This window comes from Rhea americana, unplaced genomic scaffold (assembly GCF_003343005.1).
Source record: "Rhea americana isolate MKP2758 unplaced genomic scaffold, rheAme1 scaffold_41, whole genome shotgun sequence".
NCBI lineage: Eukaryota > Metazoa > Chordata > Aves > Rheiformes > Rheidae > Rhea > Rhea americana.
This window is the reverse complement of record NW_028186546.1, coordinates 2781-20673: the sequence shown is the minus strand read 5'-3', so window position 1 is coordinate 20673 and position 17893 is coordinate 2781. Positions and strand designations below refer to the sequence as shown.

General features: G+C 52.4%; 1 protein-coding gene across 4 annotated transcripts in view; it reads left to right on the top strand.

Annotated features, from left to right (window-relative positions):
• SFXN5 (sideroflexin 5) overlaps window positions 1–16029 on the top strand; it is a 114564-nt gene extending 98535 nt beyond the window's left edge. For 2 of the 4 annotated variants that reach the window (XM_085314627.1, XM_085314624.1), the window contains one exon: window positions 13328–16029. In XM_085314627.1, coding sequence (XP_085170753.1) covers window positions 13328–13405 — 78 coding nt within the window. In that variant the 3' untranslated portion in view covers window positions 13406–16029. Of the gene's footprint in view, window positions 1–4841; window positions 4996–5283; window positions 5526–13327 lie in introns of those variants that run through there. The other 2 variants (XM_085314626.1, XM_085314625.1) reach the window with 2 other exon arrangements.
• Window positions 16030–17893: the final 1864 nt, after the last annotated feature.

Sequence of the window (17893 nt, the reverse complement as noted above, 5' to 3'; positions counted from 1 at the left end):
ACTTCTCATCTCTGGTTTTTGTTCACCTGCACCATCTGACAAGAGCAGGATGTACAGACCCGCGAGTGTTTCCCGAGRAGCCAGACTTCACGCACTGCCTTCCCTTGGTCTTACCCTTTGGCCTTCCCTTTATACCTTCACTCCATGCCTCCTCTCCCACCTTGGCAGCCTGGGAGCTGCAGAACACCTTTCCTGTAAAAACAACCAGGCATGGAGAAAAAAAATCACTGTAGCCTGTTTCYGGTGCTGTAGATTACCCCCAGCAARCCTAACTTTTAGTTTCCTTCTAACTGTGTTGCTCAGGAAGGCTGCTGCCCAGGAGACTGCCAGCATGGAGGTGTCTTTGCCTTACTGAAAGTATTTAGATGCTCTGAGCTTGTTTGGCTGGGTTCATCCTTGTGCTTCRGCTTGCAGAGAAGTGCACAGGGAGCTAGAAGGGGGTCTGCAGTTCTCCAGGAATGGCGATGAGCTGTTACCACTAATAGTCATAGGAATTTTTAGTGTTAATTCTGTGTACTGTAGATGCCCACAAACTGTTCCCAAGCCATCTCATGCCTCCTACCCAGGTCATTCTCTCAAGGACTTGCTCTTGGCCAGAGAGATCTGCCCCTGTTCCTGCTMTTTTCTTGCCTGTCATGTCAGCTCATCCTTGGCTGTTCCAGCTTTCTCCATCTCTGTTGTTGGCTCCAGTGTGACCATGAGGAAACCAGGCCAGAGCATTTGCTATGTTTCTTGGATGTGCCTATCCTGACCACAGGTTAGAGCCAGCTGACAAGACCAGACCCACCCTCCACTTCATAAATTTTCAAGCCCCAGTCTAAGGGACACCAGAGCTTTTTGGAGTTGGTGAGCGCAGGCATGGCCGGTGCAGGCAGGCTCACATGCTGYGAACCCTGTTCTCCAGCACCTTTCCCTAGTTAAGGTATTCCTAAACTCATGGGAATGCTTAGAACTTAGTAGTCCCCCCAATTCCCTTCCCATGGGAAGACTTTAGCCTGAGTTGCTGAACCAATTTACTGCAGCTACTCTGTGTCCACTCTCCAGCATCCACACACTCCCTTCTGCTTCAAGAGTGGCTTCAGTTTAGTGGTTGATGTTTCTGCAAAAAGCTTATAAAAAAAACCCAAGCAAACCAAAAAGAAAAAGAATCCAGGTTCTACACGAGTGTGACACCCTCATTCCCCCCCAGTTCTGGAAAACCTCAAGGCCTCGTTATCATAACTCTCCATCACTATTGTCTGATGCTATTTTAAGTTCTATTTCTGGGACTGTGTGATGGAGGAGATACCATGACTTGCTAATTTCCTTCTTCGTTTTTCTGGTTCGATATGATGCAGAGACAGTTCCAAATGCAAGWGTAGCAATTATCTAGCAGAGCAGCATCTACCTTGTTGCAGGGCCATCTCCTARGTTTTCTTTGGGCAGGTGATTTGCTGATGATCAGCAGAGACCCAGACTCCCAGCGTAACTCTGAGCAGTGCCRTTTTGATTCATCTCTCAGAAATTCCTTGTGTTATGGGGTCGCTTACCTGAGAGGTAACCAGAAGAGAAGGAACTGGTTTTGCAAAGTGAAGAACATTTCTGGATCAGAACAGCTCCTCTTTCCTKGTTTCTTTTTTTCATTTCTTTCTGTTACAACACGAAATCAAAACATTTCCCATGTCAGCTCAGTCCAAAACCGACTGGGCTTGGGGCATCTCAGGCACCACTCCTTTTTGGGAGCAAATATCTCCTTTTCCAAGGTAAGTGAGAGGCTGCCTGTCCAGGCTGAGTGCAGGAGGAGGTATTTTCCAATGATAGTTTGGCAACAGCTGTGAAATGAGTTCGCGTTTTATCAGAGACAGTGAGCAAACATTTGCATTGTGGCTCTAGTCCCTGTCTGCGTTGGTGCTGTTGTCATTGGTTTAGTAGGATAGGGAAGGTTTGGTTTGAGTAGGGATGGAGCTACCTGCCCTTGCAGTCTGCACTTTGGGGAAGGCGTGGTCATTCTCTGCCTCAAGAGCAGAGGAAGAGGAAGGACCCTATCTTCAGGGGCATCAGCTCCACCATCAGGTTTTGAAAGCGTGTAGGAAGCCTTGTAGTGGTTAGATTTACACCCGCCTGGCCTGTTTGCACCTTGCAGGGTAATTATTAGGCTCAGTGACATCTCGTGCCTGGGAAGGTCACGAGTGAGCAGCGTTGTGATTGATTTGGAGGCGGCGTCTTTGTTCTCACCTTGCCTGTCCGAGAGGCTTTGATTTGTGACTTGGCTGGTTTTTGAAGTCTGTGTCTAAGAGTGGCCCTTTGTTTCAGGAGCAAAGGTAAAGTTTGTGGGAGTTGAAGGTACTGAAAATTTCACAAGATCTAACCCTAAAATTGTAATCTGGACCAGCAGAGCGTATTCTTAGTGCGAAGCAGTGGCTTGAAGTGAACTGTTATTTGTGGTCATTCAACGTGGGTGTGAGAGAAAGGACCTTTTCGTACTGCCCAGGGGCTTTGACAGCAGTGTCAGACAGGGATCTGGTTTCATGTTTATATCTCTGTCCCTGGGATACAGGTTCAAGTATGTAAACTATCTATCCTGCAAGCACAGGCTCCTGCAGGTGTGTGGGTGCTAGTGGGCATAAAAAAACATTCCTGACACCATCTCTTTTGAGGAGTCTTCACCTCCTGATGGCTATAAGCCATTAGGAGTCAAAAGAAAGAGCTGACATCCGACAACTCCGGATAAACAGCTAAACATTAACCCTTAAAGTAGCTCAAAAAACATACTTAAAAGGCACTTTGTGGAAAGAAGCCATTTTTTGCAGGCCTGTTAATTGCTGTCTTTCTTCAGGACACCTTTCAGCAGCACCTACTATAAACAGAGTGGCTTCTCCCAAAGCACTTCCCCCCAAGGATGCCTCCCCTTGTCCCAGGGCAGGGGATCTCAGCCCCAGTCTCCTTTTGCTCTGTTCAGGCCACCAAGCCTCCTGCAGCTCTTCCGGCTTCTTCTTGGCCGGAAAGCCGAGACCTTTCCTTTCTGTCTGCCAGCCCACCCTGAGAACTGGTTCCCCTTTCTGGTCTTGGAGCAACCTTTCTGTCTGGTGCAACTGGGTGCTTCTCTTGCTCTTCCCTGGCTGTTGCCTCGCTCACGCCTCCCATGCCATTGGATGTGCCTATCCTAACCACAGGTTAGAGCCACAGTACACAGGGTTGTCTAAGTCCTCCACTGCTTATTCCAAAATAGTTGTTTTAGCTCATCTGGAGCAACCATACATCTGAGTACTCCAAGTGAGAAGTTAAGGATATGAGCAAAGGAAGGCCTGTTGTCCAGACTCACCTGCAGTAATTATACTTGGTTAGTGTAGAAAATGCCTTATTAATCACATTTCCTAAGCACAAGCATTTGTAATTCTCTATAATTGCTTTTTAAATTATTYGGATCTAGCAACCAGTTTCTGATGAGTCTGTTGGTCCTTCAAGAGAAGGGAATACGAAGAAGACTTGGGTCCTGAGGAACTTGCTTAGCTTTGTTAAAGCAACAAAGATATCCCTAAGTTCCTGTAATATCCTTCACAGTTTTCCTGCCTAATAACTGGAGATCTGCAGGGTTTGACATTCTCACCAAATAGCAGCAAATTTTCTGTTCTTCTTGCGAGATTTATATTAAAATGGACCTAACTGCTCATTTTTGTCAAAGAGGAAACTTGCCTTTGTCAGAACTGTGATGACACAATTTCCCTTTGCTTCTTCCAGCAGAGACTATTGCATTTCTTGAAAACCCTGCTCCTTCATTTGCCTTTAGGGAAGATTTCTGTCAGCCACTTTAGGTTTGTCTAGCAGAGCTCTCTTGCAACACCCTTTTCGTGTCCCAAATATTCTTATGGCACAGACTTGCACAGCCCAACACTGAAGGGCAGTCCCCTCTGGAGCACAGCGGGATTTTCCACAGCAGCTTAGGACGGAAAGAGAAGATTGTGTTGCAGTGATTAAAGGCCTGGTGTACTCTAATCCTGATCTGATTTTGGCAAGRTGAAGCCATTTGGGTTGATGAGGGTATGTCTTTCAATCCACTTCCACGTATGAGAAAAATCAGGTATTTCACAGAGAGCTGAGGGTGGTCAGCATTTCCTGAAACCAAGCCCTTCTTTTCCAGTTCCTAGATGTAGGTGAAGTTGCCTCTTTCAGTGTTTGGAAGAAGTTTTTTTTTTCTTCCAAAGAGGGAAGATAACTCTATCTGCTGACACCTTATATTCCAGTAAAGAACAAGGAGTTGCAGTGCTTCTGAACTCTGCAATTTTGGGGGTTCTCAAGATGATACTTTAGGTGGGCTGATGACTCTTCCGTCCATTAGTTGGCTTGAATTTCCCCCAATAAAGTCTGCAACGTGACTTCTTCATGACCTAATGGAAGAAGCCTCCTTTTGTCCTGAATGCCCTGCACGATTTCAGGAGAACAGCCTCTCGTGAATAAGGGTTCTTCACCTCGGCACTGACTGCCTTGGGGTGAGAGTATGTGTGGTTCTGCTGTCGTACTAGACTCGAGATGAGACCGTTCAGGATCTGGATGAGAGCAGCTCCTGTAGAAATCCATTTGGCTTATCTCTTGAGTACTTGCCTTCTACACATGAGCAGACCTTCTTCTCCAGAAGATGAGAGACTTAACTCCTTCAAAGACCTTCCATTTGGTTCTCTTTTTTACACAACAAATCATGCTTTTGTCTCAGCTTGTCTCTCTCCAGGGCAACTTCGCTTTGATTCTTGATTTAGTCTCATGCCTGAGCTTCTGCATCATTGTATATAGGTGGTGAATTTATGATACATGTGTCTTACCGCTTGGTCTCCTCCTCCTACACTCACAATATACATGAATCGTTGCAGGATCACGGTGCAGGATTCACACTGGCGGCTCCTAGATAGCAGTGACTGGGTGAAGATGGGGAGGGTGAGAAGAGGGAAGGCCCCTCATTTCTGGGATTACTAGAAAGAGCTAGAAATGTCACTTTTTTTCTGCATGATAAGAAACTGGAAGACTTTTTTTTTGTCTTGCTTTTTAAAACCTTACAGTTTCATAGTTTGCATTTTTTCGATGCTTGGGGTTTCTGTTGCTGTGGGCAACACTCTTGTTCCACAAAAGACTCACAAAATACTATTTTGCGAGGACTAGGAGACTGTTTCGTTCAGGGGAGGACCTTGCCATCCATTCAGAAAGCTGGAAGACTTGAGTATGTTCTGCTTCCCGGTGAGATGGTCTCGGAGCAGTGTGAGCCCCACACTCACCGGGCCCAGGCTCTGCTCCTGAGCGTGGCTTTCGTTCGTCCAGAGACGTCGTCCGGAGGCACCATAAGGCTGGCCATGGACAACCAGAAAGTTAAAGCCTGTGCCTTACTGAGGAGCTGGTACAGGGCCGAGAGCGAACACAGGGGACAGAGCACGGGAATGAAACGTCTGTTGAGCCGCTGTATTCAAAGGACAGGCAGGGACATGTCGGCCGGTTGAAGGTACCTTGTGGCCTTAGGTGCCTGCTGTCATGTGTTACTCTCCCACCTTCTGGGGCTGATTGTTGTCATCAGTCACTTCTATAGCACCGGAAATAAATGTGCCGCTGGGCAGCGGGAGCTCACCGCCACGCAGGTAAATTGTCGTCTGCTCCTGCCTGCTGGGCCGTAGCCCAAAATGTCGTGTTTTGCTTTTTTCCCTTCTGATGAAAATGTTTTCTTGATGTAGAAGCTATACATAATATTTTTCTTTAGCGGAACTGTAATACACTATTTTGCAACTCTGCATATAGGCAGCTGTGTTCTCACTGATCTGGGGAGCAAAAGTTAAACAACTGCTGCCTCGATGAAGCTGCTGTCCCAGTACTGACCCGTAAATCCTGCAACCTCTCCCGTTCTGCTTCAGGGCAAAGTCAGTTGCTCCCATWTAAGGTGAGGGCTGTTACATCTTAAGCCTTGCAGCTGTGTCAGAAGYAATTGCGCATCTCTAGGCAAACATCTGTTGAGTATGAGGAATATTCCTGCTCATCTCTACACATAAACCTGACGGCACCCAAGTTGCTGCTGACACTTTGCATTTCAGGCTCTGCTAAAAGCCGTGACGTTTGCAGGGACGGAACAGAGGTGTCAGCAGATGTGATAGAGTGTGAATAGCTTGTGGCACTAACACCGTCGCTGACATACTTTACCTCTAACAGATGTCATAGCRGGGTGATGCATGTTGCCACGTTCAGACCCTTTCCAGCCTGATCTGACAACAATCTGTTTTCTGGCCTGTCCTGCAGACAGCTGGAGGTGGATGCTGGTGGTCAACGCATCCATGATAGGAACCAGGCACAAAAAAACTCTTCTGAAATGGATAAGCCTCAAGAGCTAGGACGGCCAAATATTTCAGTTTTCCTCCTTTTACTAATATTTGTTTTTTCAAGGGGAATAGAGAAAATAAAATTAATTTCAAAGGATGGCACTTTTTAATGCCAGTTCCAGGGGTGCCCAACCAGAGGTTTGAAAGCAGCTCCCATAAATGCACCAAAGTCTGCTGGGAACAAACTGGTCAGAAACTACTACTGGTGCAATGGCTGGAGCCAGAGGCTGCAGCACCTCTATCTCCCTGATTTCTGGRGCAAGTTTTGCAGCTTATACTGGACTATTACCTCCTCCATGGACAGCTAGGGGACCTTGCCCTAGCTAGTTTAAAGTGACCTCAGGTCCTGCTGCAGGCAGTGCATTTCTGTCTTGCACTTCAGTGTARGCCTGCCTTAGTGTCTGCGGAGAAATGATAGGTCCCCAAAAGTTGCTGTTGAARACAGCGCTCTGAACTCAGAGATAGTCGTTTATGTGAAATCCGCCACTAAGTTATTACATAGCAGGGATTTAAAACGTTACCCACCTGCTAGACATATCTCACTAGTTCCAGATTTGCAGTCAAGCAATAAACTTGGACTGTCTCATAGTTCCTTCCTCTATGTATATGCTGGATTACATGTGAATCCATTCACGTGGCAGTAACACGGGCTATAAATCAAGCACAGTCCTGAACTTTTTGTCTCCTTAGTTCATCCTTATCTGCTAATGGCTGTGGTTCACTCCAAAACACCTGCAGAAGAGGGGAAACTTCAGCTGGCCAAATGCTTTCAGGCGTAGACCCGAGTGCAGCTACCCTCCTGGAGCGATGCATCACAAGTTTAATTGTATTTATGGCTCGTGGCATGCTCTGACAGCTTGGGTGAGGCTGTGTCGTGACTTTATTAGTAACATTAAGCCATGCACTAATAGTGGTGAGCATCTTTTGAGGCAGGAGTCCATGCCAAGTTTGCCCCCTTTTGAATAGACTGGTCCAAAGCACCAGAAGGGCTTAATCCATCGGCTGGTGTAGCAGCTCCGAGCCCTCATCTCCTGGCCTCCCCCGAACGTCCGCAGCGCGCTCTGCCCCTGCGTTTGCCTGCGCGGGCTGAGAGRGGACGTCCGAGCTTCGCCTGCTGCCGTCCCGGCCGGGCCGGCCCGGCCTCGGAGCCTTGCAGTCCCCCGGTTCYGATTCCTTCCGTGCAGGGTCAGGCAGAAGGCGAGGATCAAAGCGGGGGTGGCAAGGAATGAGCGTCTGAGCCCTGGACGGGGGAAGTAATCGCTGCCCAAGCGCCTGAGCCCCCGCGGGCGCGTAGCCGGCTTTGATCCCGGTGTTCCCTCCCTGCGCCCGGCCCTCGCTCCCCGCGCTCAGCCCGACGTCCTCGCCGGCCGCGCTGCCCTTTGGGACGCGAAGGGCGCCGAGGCCAGGCGTACGGGGGAGCCCCAGGTCCCCGGCCCCACGTTTTGGTTTGCTGACTCAATACGATGGATTTTATTTTTGTTTTTTTTTTTCTTGTGTGAAAACTGTGAACGTGTCTTTAAAAGCGGGGAATTGGAAAGACTTGAGGAAATCAAAAACGTGGAGAGGAAATATTGCCGTTGAGTCTAAGTTCAATTTTTAATGTTAAGTTGAAAGAAAACCAAACAAAATTCAGATTTTAGCTCAAAATGCTTCCCCCAGCTCCCCCCAGCCCGTTCTGTGGTTTGGCCAGCGACCTGAGCATTAGGTATTGACACAGTTATTTATCGCAGCATGCATTAGTCATGAGACCATCTCTCAACCAGTGTGTCCAGTTGCTGGGTGCATAGTTTCTGAAGTATGTAGGAAAACTGGAAAGAGCTCAGAAAAGAGCTTTAACACCAGTATTTTAAACGATAACCTGCCTTGCAGAGAAGGGTGAGGAGTGTTACCTATAAACGTTAAAAAAGAGGCGGTGTAATAATCTTTGAACACCTTTCACGGGAAGAGAAGGTGACAGTGGAGAGCTCCTTAGCACAGCAAAGAAAAGAAAAAAATGCAGAGCTGGAAGCGTGAAGATAGAAAATCGCAAGCCGCGTGGACGGTCGCTACCCTTGGAAGCAGGACGCCGGCGCCTCAGCCTGCTGCCTTGGGCTTAACCACCTCTTTGGGCGGCTTAAAACCCTGCAGCCACCGAGACTCAGCTCGTCCACGGTAAACGGGAGGAGATGATGGGGAACACGAGGGATGCGAGTGCTGTGTGTCCCCCATCAGACAAACCGTCTTTGTCGTCGGCTCCCTGGGGCTTTTCTGGAGCGCAGGATCAGGCCTTGCGCGCATTTAGTTCACCTGGCATCCAGGCCAGCTTGGCCGAGGTGGGATGCTTTGGTCTTAGCTGCTTTCACAGCTGCCCAGACCAGCTTTTACCCTCTAGTCCCATATCACTGTAGCCTTCCCAAGCAGCGATCCTTAGGAAATCCCAGTTTCCTGATCTTGAGTCTTAGCAAGTGGCTCCATCGGGAGCGCTTACCATTCTGGATCGCTAGGAGAAAGTTTGGAGAGAGTTTATCTGAGCAGAGGAGGGAAAATCTTGCTGTCTTTACATTATTCAATTTACATTTTCTATTTTTGGAAAGCCTTATAAAAATAAGTACAGGTTCCAGGACAGATTTGCAATTTTGGTCCTATTAGCATTCTTTCAGCTACTGTCAATTAAGATATGAAATATCAGGAAGCATAACATTTAGGCAGTTTTACTGCAGGAACAAGAAGGAACCTAAAAAACCCAGTCAAGCTGTTCTTCTACCCTCAAGTAAGCATGTTACACCAGTTTAACAAGTTCCTTCTTCTCCATGGAGGTGCATTAGATGACTGTGCATTGAGCCCAAAGTAGAGCAGGTTGACATGAGCCACCACGAAGGAGCCACAGGAGACCAGCGCAAAGGTGGCTTCACACCGCGGTTGCCCCAAGCTGCAAGTGGACACGTCTGGTTCCYGCAACTCGGCCAACGAGTGGTAGTTCGTTAAGCTGAGGGAAAACTTGATCATTTTTCAGTGCGCTTGGAAACACCAAGGGCAGCCCAGGGTCTTTTATCGGTGCTGGACGTGCGCAAGATCTCAGCCTTGTGGTGCGCGCACTGCGAGCGCTGCGCTCGGAGCTGCCACCGTGCAACCAGCAGCTGTGGTCACGCGTGATGCTGCCGGAGATGTTGTTAGCAATAGTCGTTGCTGAACCGCTTTGAGCTCCGTTAGGGCTCAGCTAGCCTGGCGGTGCCCTCTGCAGTTGCCCTGTCTCCCGTTGCCTTTTTGGAGAGATGCGCAGCCAAGGACCACAGCGGGGCTCCTGGAACGGGCCAGCGAAGCCCTCCCAGCKATAGCTGCCCTGGGGTGCGCGCCGGAGCCACTGCCGAGCTTTCCCTCTGTAATTCCCAAGGCAGACGTAGGAGAGGAGGTGACCAGCCGGATTATCCCTTCCCCCACCTCCTGGTACAGCATCCATCAGTCCGCAGGACCCTCCCCCTACCAAAACTGGCTGCTTTCTTCCTTCTTCTCCCCCCCCCCTTTTTTTGGCTGAGTGAGGAGCTGTATGCCAAATCCATCTGCTCCTGTCTCCCCTAGCTGCCTTCCATATCATTACAGGATCCCTGGCAGTGCGCCTAGACCTATCTTTCTCCCTCCACTCTTAGGAGCACATTCCTTTCTACACCTTTTCCCGAGCTGGGATAGAAATGAGTATCAACCCCAAACAAAAAGCATCTGCTTTCTGCCTGCTTCTGCCTCACCGGACGTGCCTGCACGCTACACCCGTGTCAGCAGCGAATGCAAAACACACACAACCCCCCAGCTCGCCGCCCCGCCGCCAACATGGGCTGATGAGACTTGGGGCTCGCGGCGCCCGGCGCGCGCTTGCTCGCTGCCGCGCCGGCTCCGCAGCACCAGCTGTGACCACCGCACCATTTGTTCCTCCAGCCCACGCCAGCACGCGGAGCCAGTTCTTTATCACCCCAATTAGCCTTGTCGGTGCTGATTAGAGGCGAGCGGCTCCCACTGCAAGGCAGCRACGGGGGGAAGAGCACTTGCGCGGCGGGCCCCGCGCGCCGCGAGGCCCTTGCGAGCGGCTTTGTTCCCCGCGMGGGATGCGTTTCCCCGGTCAGCAGCACCGTGGGAAGGCCCGCTGCCCGCGTTTCCTGGGTTATGCCGGCTCAAAACAGTTGCTTGAATAAGGTCAGGGGCATGCTGGGGTTGCTTTCTTTTTTCTTAATGCTATGGCTGTCTGCTAGAAGGAGGAAAGGATCTTCCTCCAGCTGCCCTGGATGCCAGGGCCGGTGAGGAGAAGCAGCGTTGGGAGCGTCCTGAGGCTCGCACTGCCCAGATCCTGTGCCCCGTCTCCTACTGTGCTTTGAGAAGCACTTCTGCTGTGCACCTTGGCCAGCTCCCGGTGAGGATCTCCCTGCAGCTACCCCAAAGCTTTCACGAGCCTCCTAGAAGAAGAGCGGGCTTTTCCCCTTCTTCTCTCTTGCTCTGGTCTTCCCCATCCCAGTACAGCAGGTTACCAAGCAGTCAGTGCTGCACGGATGGTCTACCTAAAAGGGGCTTTTCCCAAATCTGCTACTTTTCAGCACGCCTGAGTGGCACTTACATGCTGTGATTCCCTCAAGCGCTGGTGCTGAGCTTGTACCCTGCTTGGATTTGCATTCTCCCAACATCACTGCCAAGGCTTTTTCCATTAAGAACCTCAGTGCTGTAACTTTTGACTCGGGAAGGGGATCCGTCCTTTGCCCCAGCAGGATAAGTGGGTCTGCCTCTTCAGGAGGAAGAGGATGGTCACAGCCCAAGACCAGTCCCATGGTAGGCACTCAGRGGTGGGTCCCAGGTCCCGTCACCCACTGTAAAGCCTCCTCCCTGGCAGACATTTCCTTTTAGAGGGCTTCCTGGCATTGCCATGCCCAAGAAGGACCCAYCTGATGCAGTTTCTCAGAAGCGGAGACACAAGGAATTAAATCACCAACAAGCCCAACTCCCAAAGGCTCTCAAGAGTATGCGAGCAGCTATCAAACCCTGTTCTGGAGGAAACTACCCTTCTCTCCTCTGCAACAGTGCAGGAGCATCTCTGTGAGATGAACACCAAGATTTCCTTTCCCTGATTCCTGTTCCATACGTTTGCTTAGTAGACGAGATAGTAAGGAAAGCAGCGTGAGCCTGGAAATACAGTTGTGTTGCAGACAAAGCAGTGACCAGAGCGTAGCAAAGAGCTACTCAGTGGATGCCAGAGACGACAGCATGAGGTTAGACAGCTACTCAGTAGTGCAGGTCTGAGAGCAGTGRCATCAACAAACTTAGCAAAACCTGGTTCGTCTGCTCCTGAGGTGACTTCTCTCACCAGTTATCAACTCAAGAGGTCCACAGCCAGGCCGTCCAGGTGAGGCTCACCCTGCCGTGTCCACATCGCATGGCAGTGCGTGTCCTTTCAGGATGCCGTGTTGGGTGGAAACTCGGCCAAGGAGGTCCAGGCCACCAACAGCTGGAAGAGCAGTCTACCCCACCACGGGGTGAAGTTACACTTTCTACCAAAAACCAGCCCTGACAGACTCAAGGGATGAACTGAGCCGCGCTGAAGGCGGCCGCTGCCCCGTCTTCCGCGCGGGCTTTTGCACGGAGAGGAGTGCGATCTGCTGGCACCTGGCGTGAGCGTTGGCCCACCCTCTGCCGGGCCCTCCCGAAGCTCCTCTCGCCTGGTTGCTTCTCCCGCCGGTGGGGGCGAACGCCCAGCCTCGATGCCGGGGAGCCTTCCTCGCTCCGTCTGGGAGGCAGGAGAGAAAACGGCGGAGAGAAAAGCTGCGTCAGAGCCGGGCGGATGGGAGTCGGTGCGCTCTCGGAGCGGCTCCTGCCGTGCGAACAGCCTTTCCTTTACCTTTGCCGGGTGCTCTCCCCCGGTACGATGCTTCACTTTGCGGTGCAGCACAGAAAGAAACGGTGAAGTTGCTAATAATGGCACTAAAGGAAAATATGCTACATCTGTTATGGATAGCAGTACAAAATTAGCTGATCACACCTCTGACACCCAAGATGTCTTCACTTAAAATACTCGTTGGCTTACTTTACATAATTTGCTGATTATATTTAAAAGAAATACAATTTTGCAATTACTGTTCTTTCTGGTGTGCTATCTATGCATCATTTTCTTTTTATGTTTATATATTTCTCCTTCATTAGTGCAGTCTGAAGGGTGATTAGATCCCTTCAAACATTTTACAGAGGTTAAACGTTGATTAAGATTTAATTATTACTGTAAATAGCTTGGAATGACATATGGTGCAAAAACCTGACATATGTGCATTTGAATAAATGAAGTGCTATTTCCCGTGATGCTTCAGTAGCTGTTTAACAGCTTTGCTGAAGGGTTATGTTGCACCTCATGTTAAGATTGCTTTGATGTTATATTTTGTTGGGTTTTTGCAGCTGAAAGCTAAGAACAGTTTTTCCAGTTTTTAAAAACATTGAATATTTTAAATACCTAAATTGTTTTGCACAAATTTTTGCTAATTTGTCTAACTAGGTTAAACATTTTCAAAAGCATTTAGATTTTAACGTGGGTTCCTAGCATTGTGTCAGCGACAGCACCGAAGCAACGTATAGGATCTGGAAAAGTGTAAGCGTGCAAGGTGCRCCGGCCCGTTTGCGAGCCGGACCCCCGCTCGTGCCGGGAACTGAGAGCACCCCGGGTCCGTGCCCGGATCAGGCCGACTCCGGCGCGCTGGGAACCGGTCCTGCAAAGCAGCCGAGGGGAAAAAACCAGCAAAAAGGGGAAAAACTGGCGCGCGGGCTTTCGGCTGCGATGCCCACCGAGGGGTAGGGAGCTTCTCCGCCGCCGGCTCCGGGGCCGGCTTGGCTTTGCGGGGCCCAAACGGGCTGCGGACGGGGCGGGGGGCCGGCTTCAGCAGCGGGAGGGGCGATGTCCCGGTGAGCCAGTGGYGGGGTCTGCTGGCCCCTCGGAGCCGCTGCGCGGGCGAGTGAAGGTGGCCGCGGCCCGACGCGAGGCTGATCCCTTCTCCCGTCCCTTTTCACAGATCGAGACGTCCCGGCTGGAGCCCGAAATTGCCACGGCCACTGCCAGCAAGACGGTCGTCTACAATAAAGGACTGTAAGGAGAAGCAGCGCGTCTCGACCCGGAAGATTTGGGGAGGGAAAGGGGGAAACGTGAGATTAATACGGGAAAAAAAAAAAAAAAAAAAAAAAAAAAAGAAGAAGAAGCCACCACAAGCAGTAGAGCTCAGAGATAGCAACGTATTCCCGCTCCCGGAGGGCTGGGAGGGAATTAACACTTTGCAAGAACTCACACCTCACACCAGGCAAGAAGATTTAATATTAAARGTTTTAAATTAGCAACAGGAACAACCACGACAACTTACATTCGAACACTGTAGAGCGCTGGCTAGCGAACAGCCGCGGGACGCGTAGCGCTGCGCGGGGGGACGGTTACGTGGGCTCGCCTAACTCCGTGAGCATCGGCCTCACCGGGCAAACTTTGTTTCCGATGCGAGTTACATCTCCCCGGGGATGCCCGTACGGGGCCGGCTGCGCGGGGCGCGCGATGGGGCGCCCGCCGCTGTGCTGCTTTCACGTCGATCCCGCCCCGTCCGCGGCCGGATTTGTAACCCGCGCTCACGCAACGGAGCTCGTAGCCCRTGCACCCTCCTCCTGCTGCTGCTGCACACGAGCCGGGTGGCCTCCTGCCAGCCCCGCTGTGTCCTACGAGCCTCCGGACCAGCATCTCGGCAAGGATTTTGGCCCAGCGGTCGAGCGACTGGAAAGCCAGYGTGGGGAGCAGGCCGGCACGAAGCGCGCTGGCCGCCCCTGGGCTTTGCACGGACAGGCTTCGTCCCACCTAGCACAAACCCTCTAAAAGTCGCGTTAATTCAAGCCAACCGGGTAAGTCAGGCTGTGCGAAGCTGGCGGGCTGAAGACCTGCTTTCACCAACGCTTTGAGCCGGCAAAACTGATGCTGCCCGAAGTAAAGGCTCCCAGCGCCCGAGAGCTATTCCAGGCGGTTCCAGATTAGCAATTACCTGGCAAAAAATAAAGCGTTGGAGCCTTCGAGCTGCTGGAGCTGGTGCACCCAGCGCGGAGGAGGCCGCGGCGCAGGAGCATCCCGCCGGCAGGCCGGCCAGCCCGAGCGCTCGCCTGCCTTCCCGGGCTCTGAGCCCGGAGGGCCGCCCCCGAGAGCCGGAGCAGCCGGCGCAGCTCTGCACGGCGGGTCCCCAGCGGGCATCTCTGCGCAGCGGTGGGACGAAGGCCTCTCCAAGCACAGAGTGTGCTCGCCAAAATGCCAACGTTGTTTGGGGCTTCTGGAAGAGGGGGAGCAGGAGAAACCCAGTGTCTGCGTTCGCCTGCACCTCCGCCAGCGCATGGGAYGGCCGAGCCGGACCTGGTGGGGACCTTTGGATGCACTAGCTGAGCTGAACAGGTGCTCGACACCAAGCAGGGAAGGAGGGGGGGCGATCGCCCCGGTGAGATGTGGACCTCCTTGATGGAGCAGCTTTTGAGCATGGTTCCAGGTCAGCTGGGGGGAAAAAAAAGGGGGGGGGAGCTTATTTTAAAGCAGGAGGAATTCCCCAATCTGATTCTCCGTGGGGTCCCACCATAGGGGACAGAGCGGAGAAAAAGCCCGGAGCRGATGAGCTGATCCCTCGATGCCCCATAGCTGCTGCTCCAGCTTGGAGATCAGCAGGGTTACACCAACCTCTGGACATCAGGCGGAGGATGGGATGACTCTGGATTGACCTTCTTGCAGGACAAACCCTACGAAGCTGGCTTCATCCCGCGTGTCCCAGAACAGCTCCCGGGCCACCTTCGGGGAACGCACGCCTAGCGCCCKGCGCGGCGTCAGCAAGGAGCCGCTGGGAGCCCCAGAGCACGGTGGGACTGTTCATTAGGGCAGCAAATTGCACCAAAAAAGAAAAAAACAAATAAAGAGTACCCACAACAGCTAGCGATAACATTATGCACCTTCACTTAATAGCTAATTAATCGCTTTGACTTTCCTAATGCACAAAAGGAGCCCTGGGTTTGGGAGAGCAGCCCAGCCGCTTGCATTTGTTATTTCCTATAATTGGGGCAGTGGCAGGCCCGGGAAGACACCCGCCCGCTGCACGGGCCCGCGCGCGTCAGATCGTTCACCTCGGCAGATAATAATAATAATGAGACGATCATCTCCTGTGGCATTTAATTAGGAGCGGAGCAGCTAATTGATTTCTTGGGCGCGTTAATTAAGGAGCGCTGAGGACCAGGTTGCAGCAGAAGGCACCAGTAAGAAGTTTGCTGGGAAGGCACGCGCGCCGGGACCGCTGGCCCGGGACCCCAGGCGCCGGCCGGGCTCGCGCCGCCTCCTCGCAGCCCGGACCGCGGCGCACACGGCGCCGGCGAAGCCGCGAGAGCGGCGCCGACGATGCGCCTGAATTGCGSGTGCGGGAGGTGCCTTCTGCCCCCGACGTCTACGATGGTGAGCCCCGTCAGCTCGTGGGTCTCGCGGGCCTGGTTCGCTTTAGGAAATGTCCTCTTTTAAAGCTGTTTATTATTATTCTTTTTAATTATTATTATTGCTGTGTTTTGGAGGCGGCGTCTTCCCGTCACGTCTTCCAGCGGTTCCTGCGGCGTCGCCTTGCAGCGGGGACGCCGCCGTCTCTTTTTAACCTTCTCGGGTAGACTTCTGGCTCGCCGCACTTTGTGTAACCCTTCTAAACGTCGGGAATAAACAGCGGATGCATTTGAAGCGCTGCAGTCACCCGTTTTTGGGAGGTAGGACCCCGAACGCGGGGCAGGCGCCGCGGAGCGAGCCGGCGATGCCGCTCTGCACGGGCGTCCCCGTCTGCGGCACCCAGCCCGGCCCGCGCGGCTAAGGTGGGACCGGCCCTAGTGCCGCTGCAAATCACAGGGTCTCACAAACTGGCTTTAACGGGAGCCGTGCGTTTCCRAGGGAAGAACGGGGCTGTTTGGGAACAGCCTCTCCCTCGGCAGCCGATCCCCGTGCAGGTGTGAAGTGCTGCCAACCCCGAACCCTGGCACATACCGCTCTTACCTGTTGTGCCCGGCCCCTTGGGTGTCCAGCCCCATGGATGTGCATCCCCATGGACATCCTTCCCAATGGATGTCCATCCTCGCTGGGCCCATGGATGTCTGTCCTCACCAGCCTCCCCAGTGTCCTTGGCCACCAGCCCTGTGGACATCCTTCCCTATGGACATTCATGCCCACCAGTCCGGCAGCCATCCGTCCTCACTGGCCCCTTGGATATGTGTCCTCACCAGCCCTACATACATCCTTCCCCATGACCATCAGCCCCATGGATGTCCTTCCCCATGGACATCATTGATCTCCACCAGCCCTGTGGATGTCCATCCCTGTGGACATCCTTCCCCATGGATGTCCATCCCCACCACCCCCATGGATGCTTGTCCTCGCCAGCCTCACAGCTGTCCTTGCCCACTAGCTCTGTGGACATCCTTCCCTGCAGATGTCCATCCCAATGGACATCCATCCTCACCAGCTCCATAAACATCCTCACCAGCCCTGTGGATGTCCTTCCCCATGGACAACCATTCCCACCAGCCCTGCAGACAGCCTTTCCTGTGGACATCTATCCACACTGGCTCCATGAACATCCTTCTCCATGGACATCCAGCCCCATCAGCCCTGCGGACATCCAGCCCCGTGGACATTTCAGTGGCCCTGGGAACGGTTTGGCCAACGGTTCCTGGCCAAACCCGCAGCTTTCCCCGCGCCCAGCGGGACCAGCCGTGGCGGCCGCTGGGTGCTCAACGTCGCCGGCAGCGGGGCCTCGGGTGGGAAAACGTGCTGGGAACGGCCGACGCCGGGCGCTTTCTGAGCCGRTGGGCGATGGGCGTTTTGGTCAAAACCGCCCCAAATCCGTTGCTCCAGGAGCTTTTCCTCGGGGTTGGGGCTCACCGCACTGGATCGCTCGCTGCCCAAAACCCGATTCCCACCCGGATCGTGCGGCAGGGAGGGGGGAAAAAAAAGCATCTGCGGGGCGGGAGGCCGGCGGCGCCTCGCGAGCAGAGAGGCGTCGAGCCCGGTTCGCTTTTTATTTCCACGCAGTAACACACACTACAGCTGCCGGCTACCTACGACGGGGACCGCACGCACACAGGCACGGGGGGAAGAGAATAAATTAAATCCGAAACCGCGTTAAAAAAAGGGGGGGAGGAGAGGGGGAGGAATAAAGGAGGAAAAGAAGGAGGGTGGAAAAAAGGGAGGCAGAAAGGAAAAGAAAGGGGGAAACCGGGGGAAGAAAGTAGGGGGAAGGAAAAGGAAAAAAAGAGGAGGAAAAAAGAAAAGGAAAAAAGGAAAGAAAAGGTAAAAAGAAAAGGAAAGAAAGAAAAGGGAAAAAGAGAAGGAAAAAGGAAAAAAGGGAAAAGAAAAGGGAAAAGGACAGAAAAAAGGGAAAAATGGGGGAGAAAAGGAAAAAATGGGGGAAAAAGGAAAAAAGAAAGGAAGGGAAAGAGATGGGAAGGAAAAAGAAAAGGAAAAAGGAAAAAGAAGGGTTGGGTACATCGAGCGTCTAGGTAGGACGTTTTTATTGGAGCTGGCGGCCGCCGGACGGCTTCCGGCTCGGAGGAGG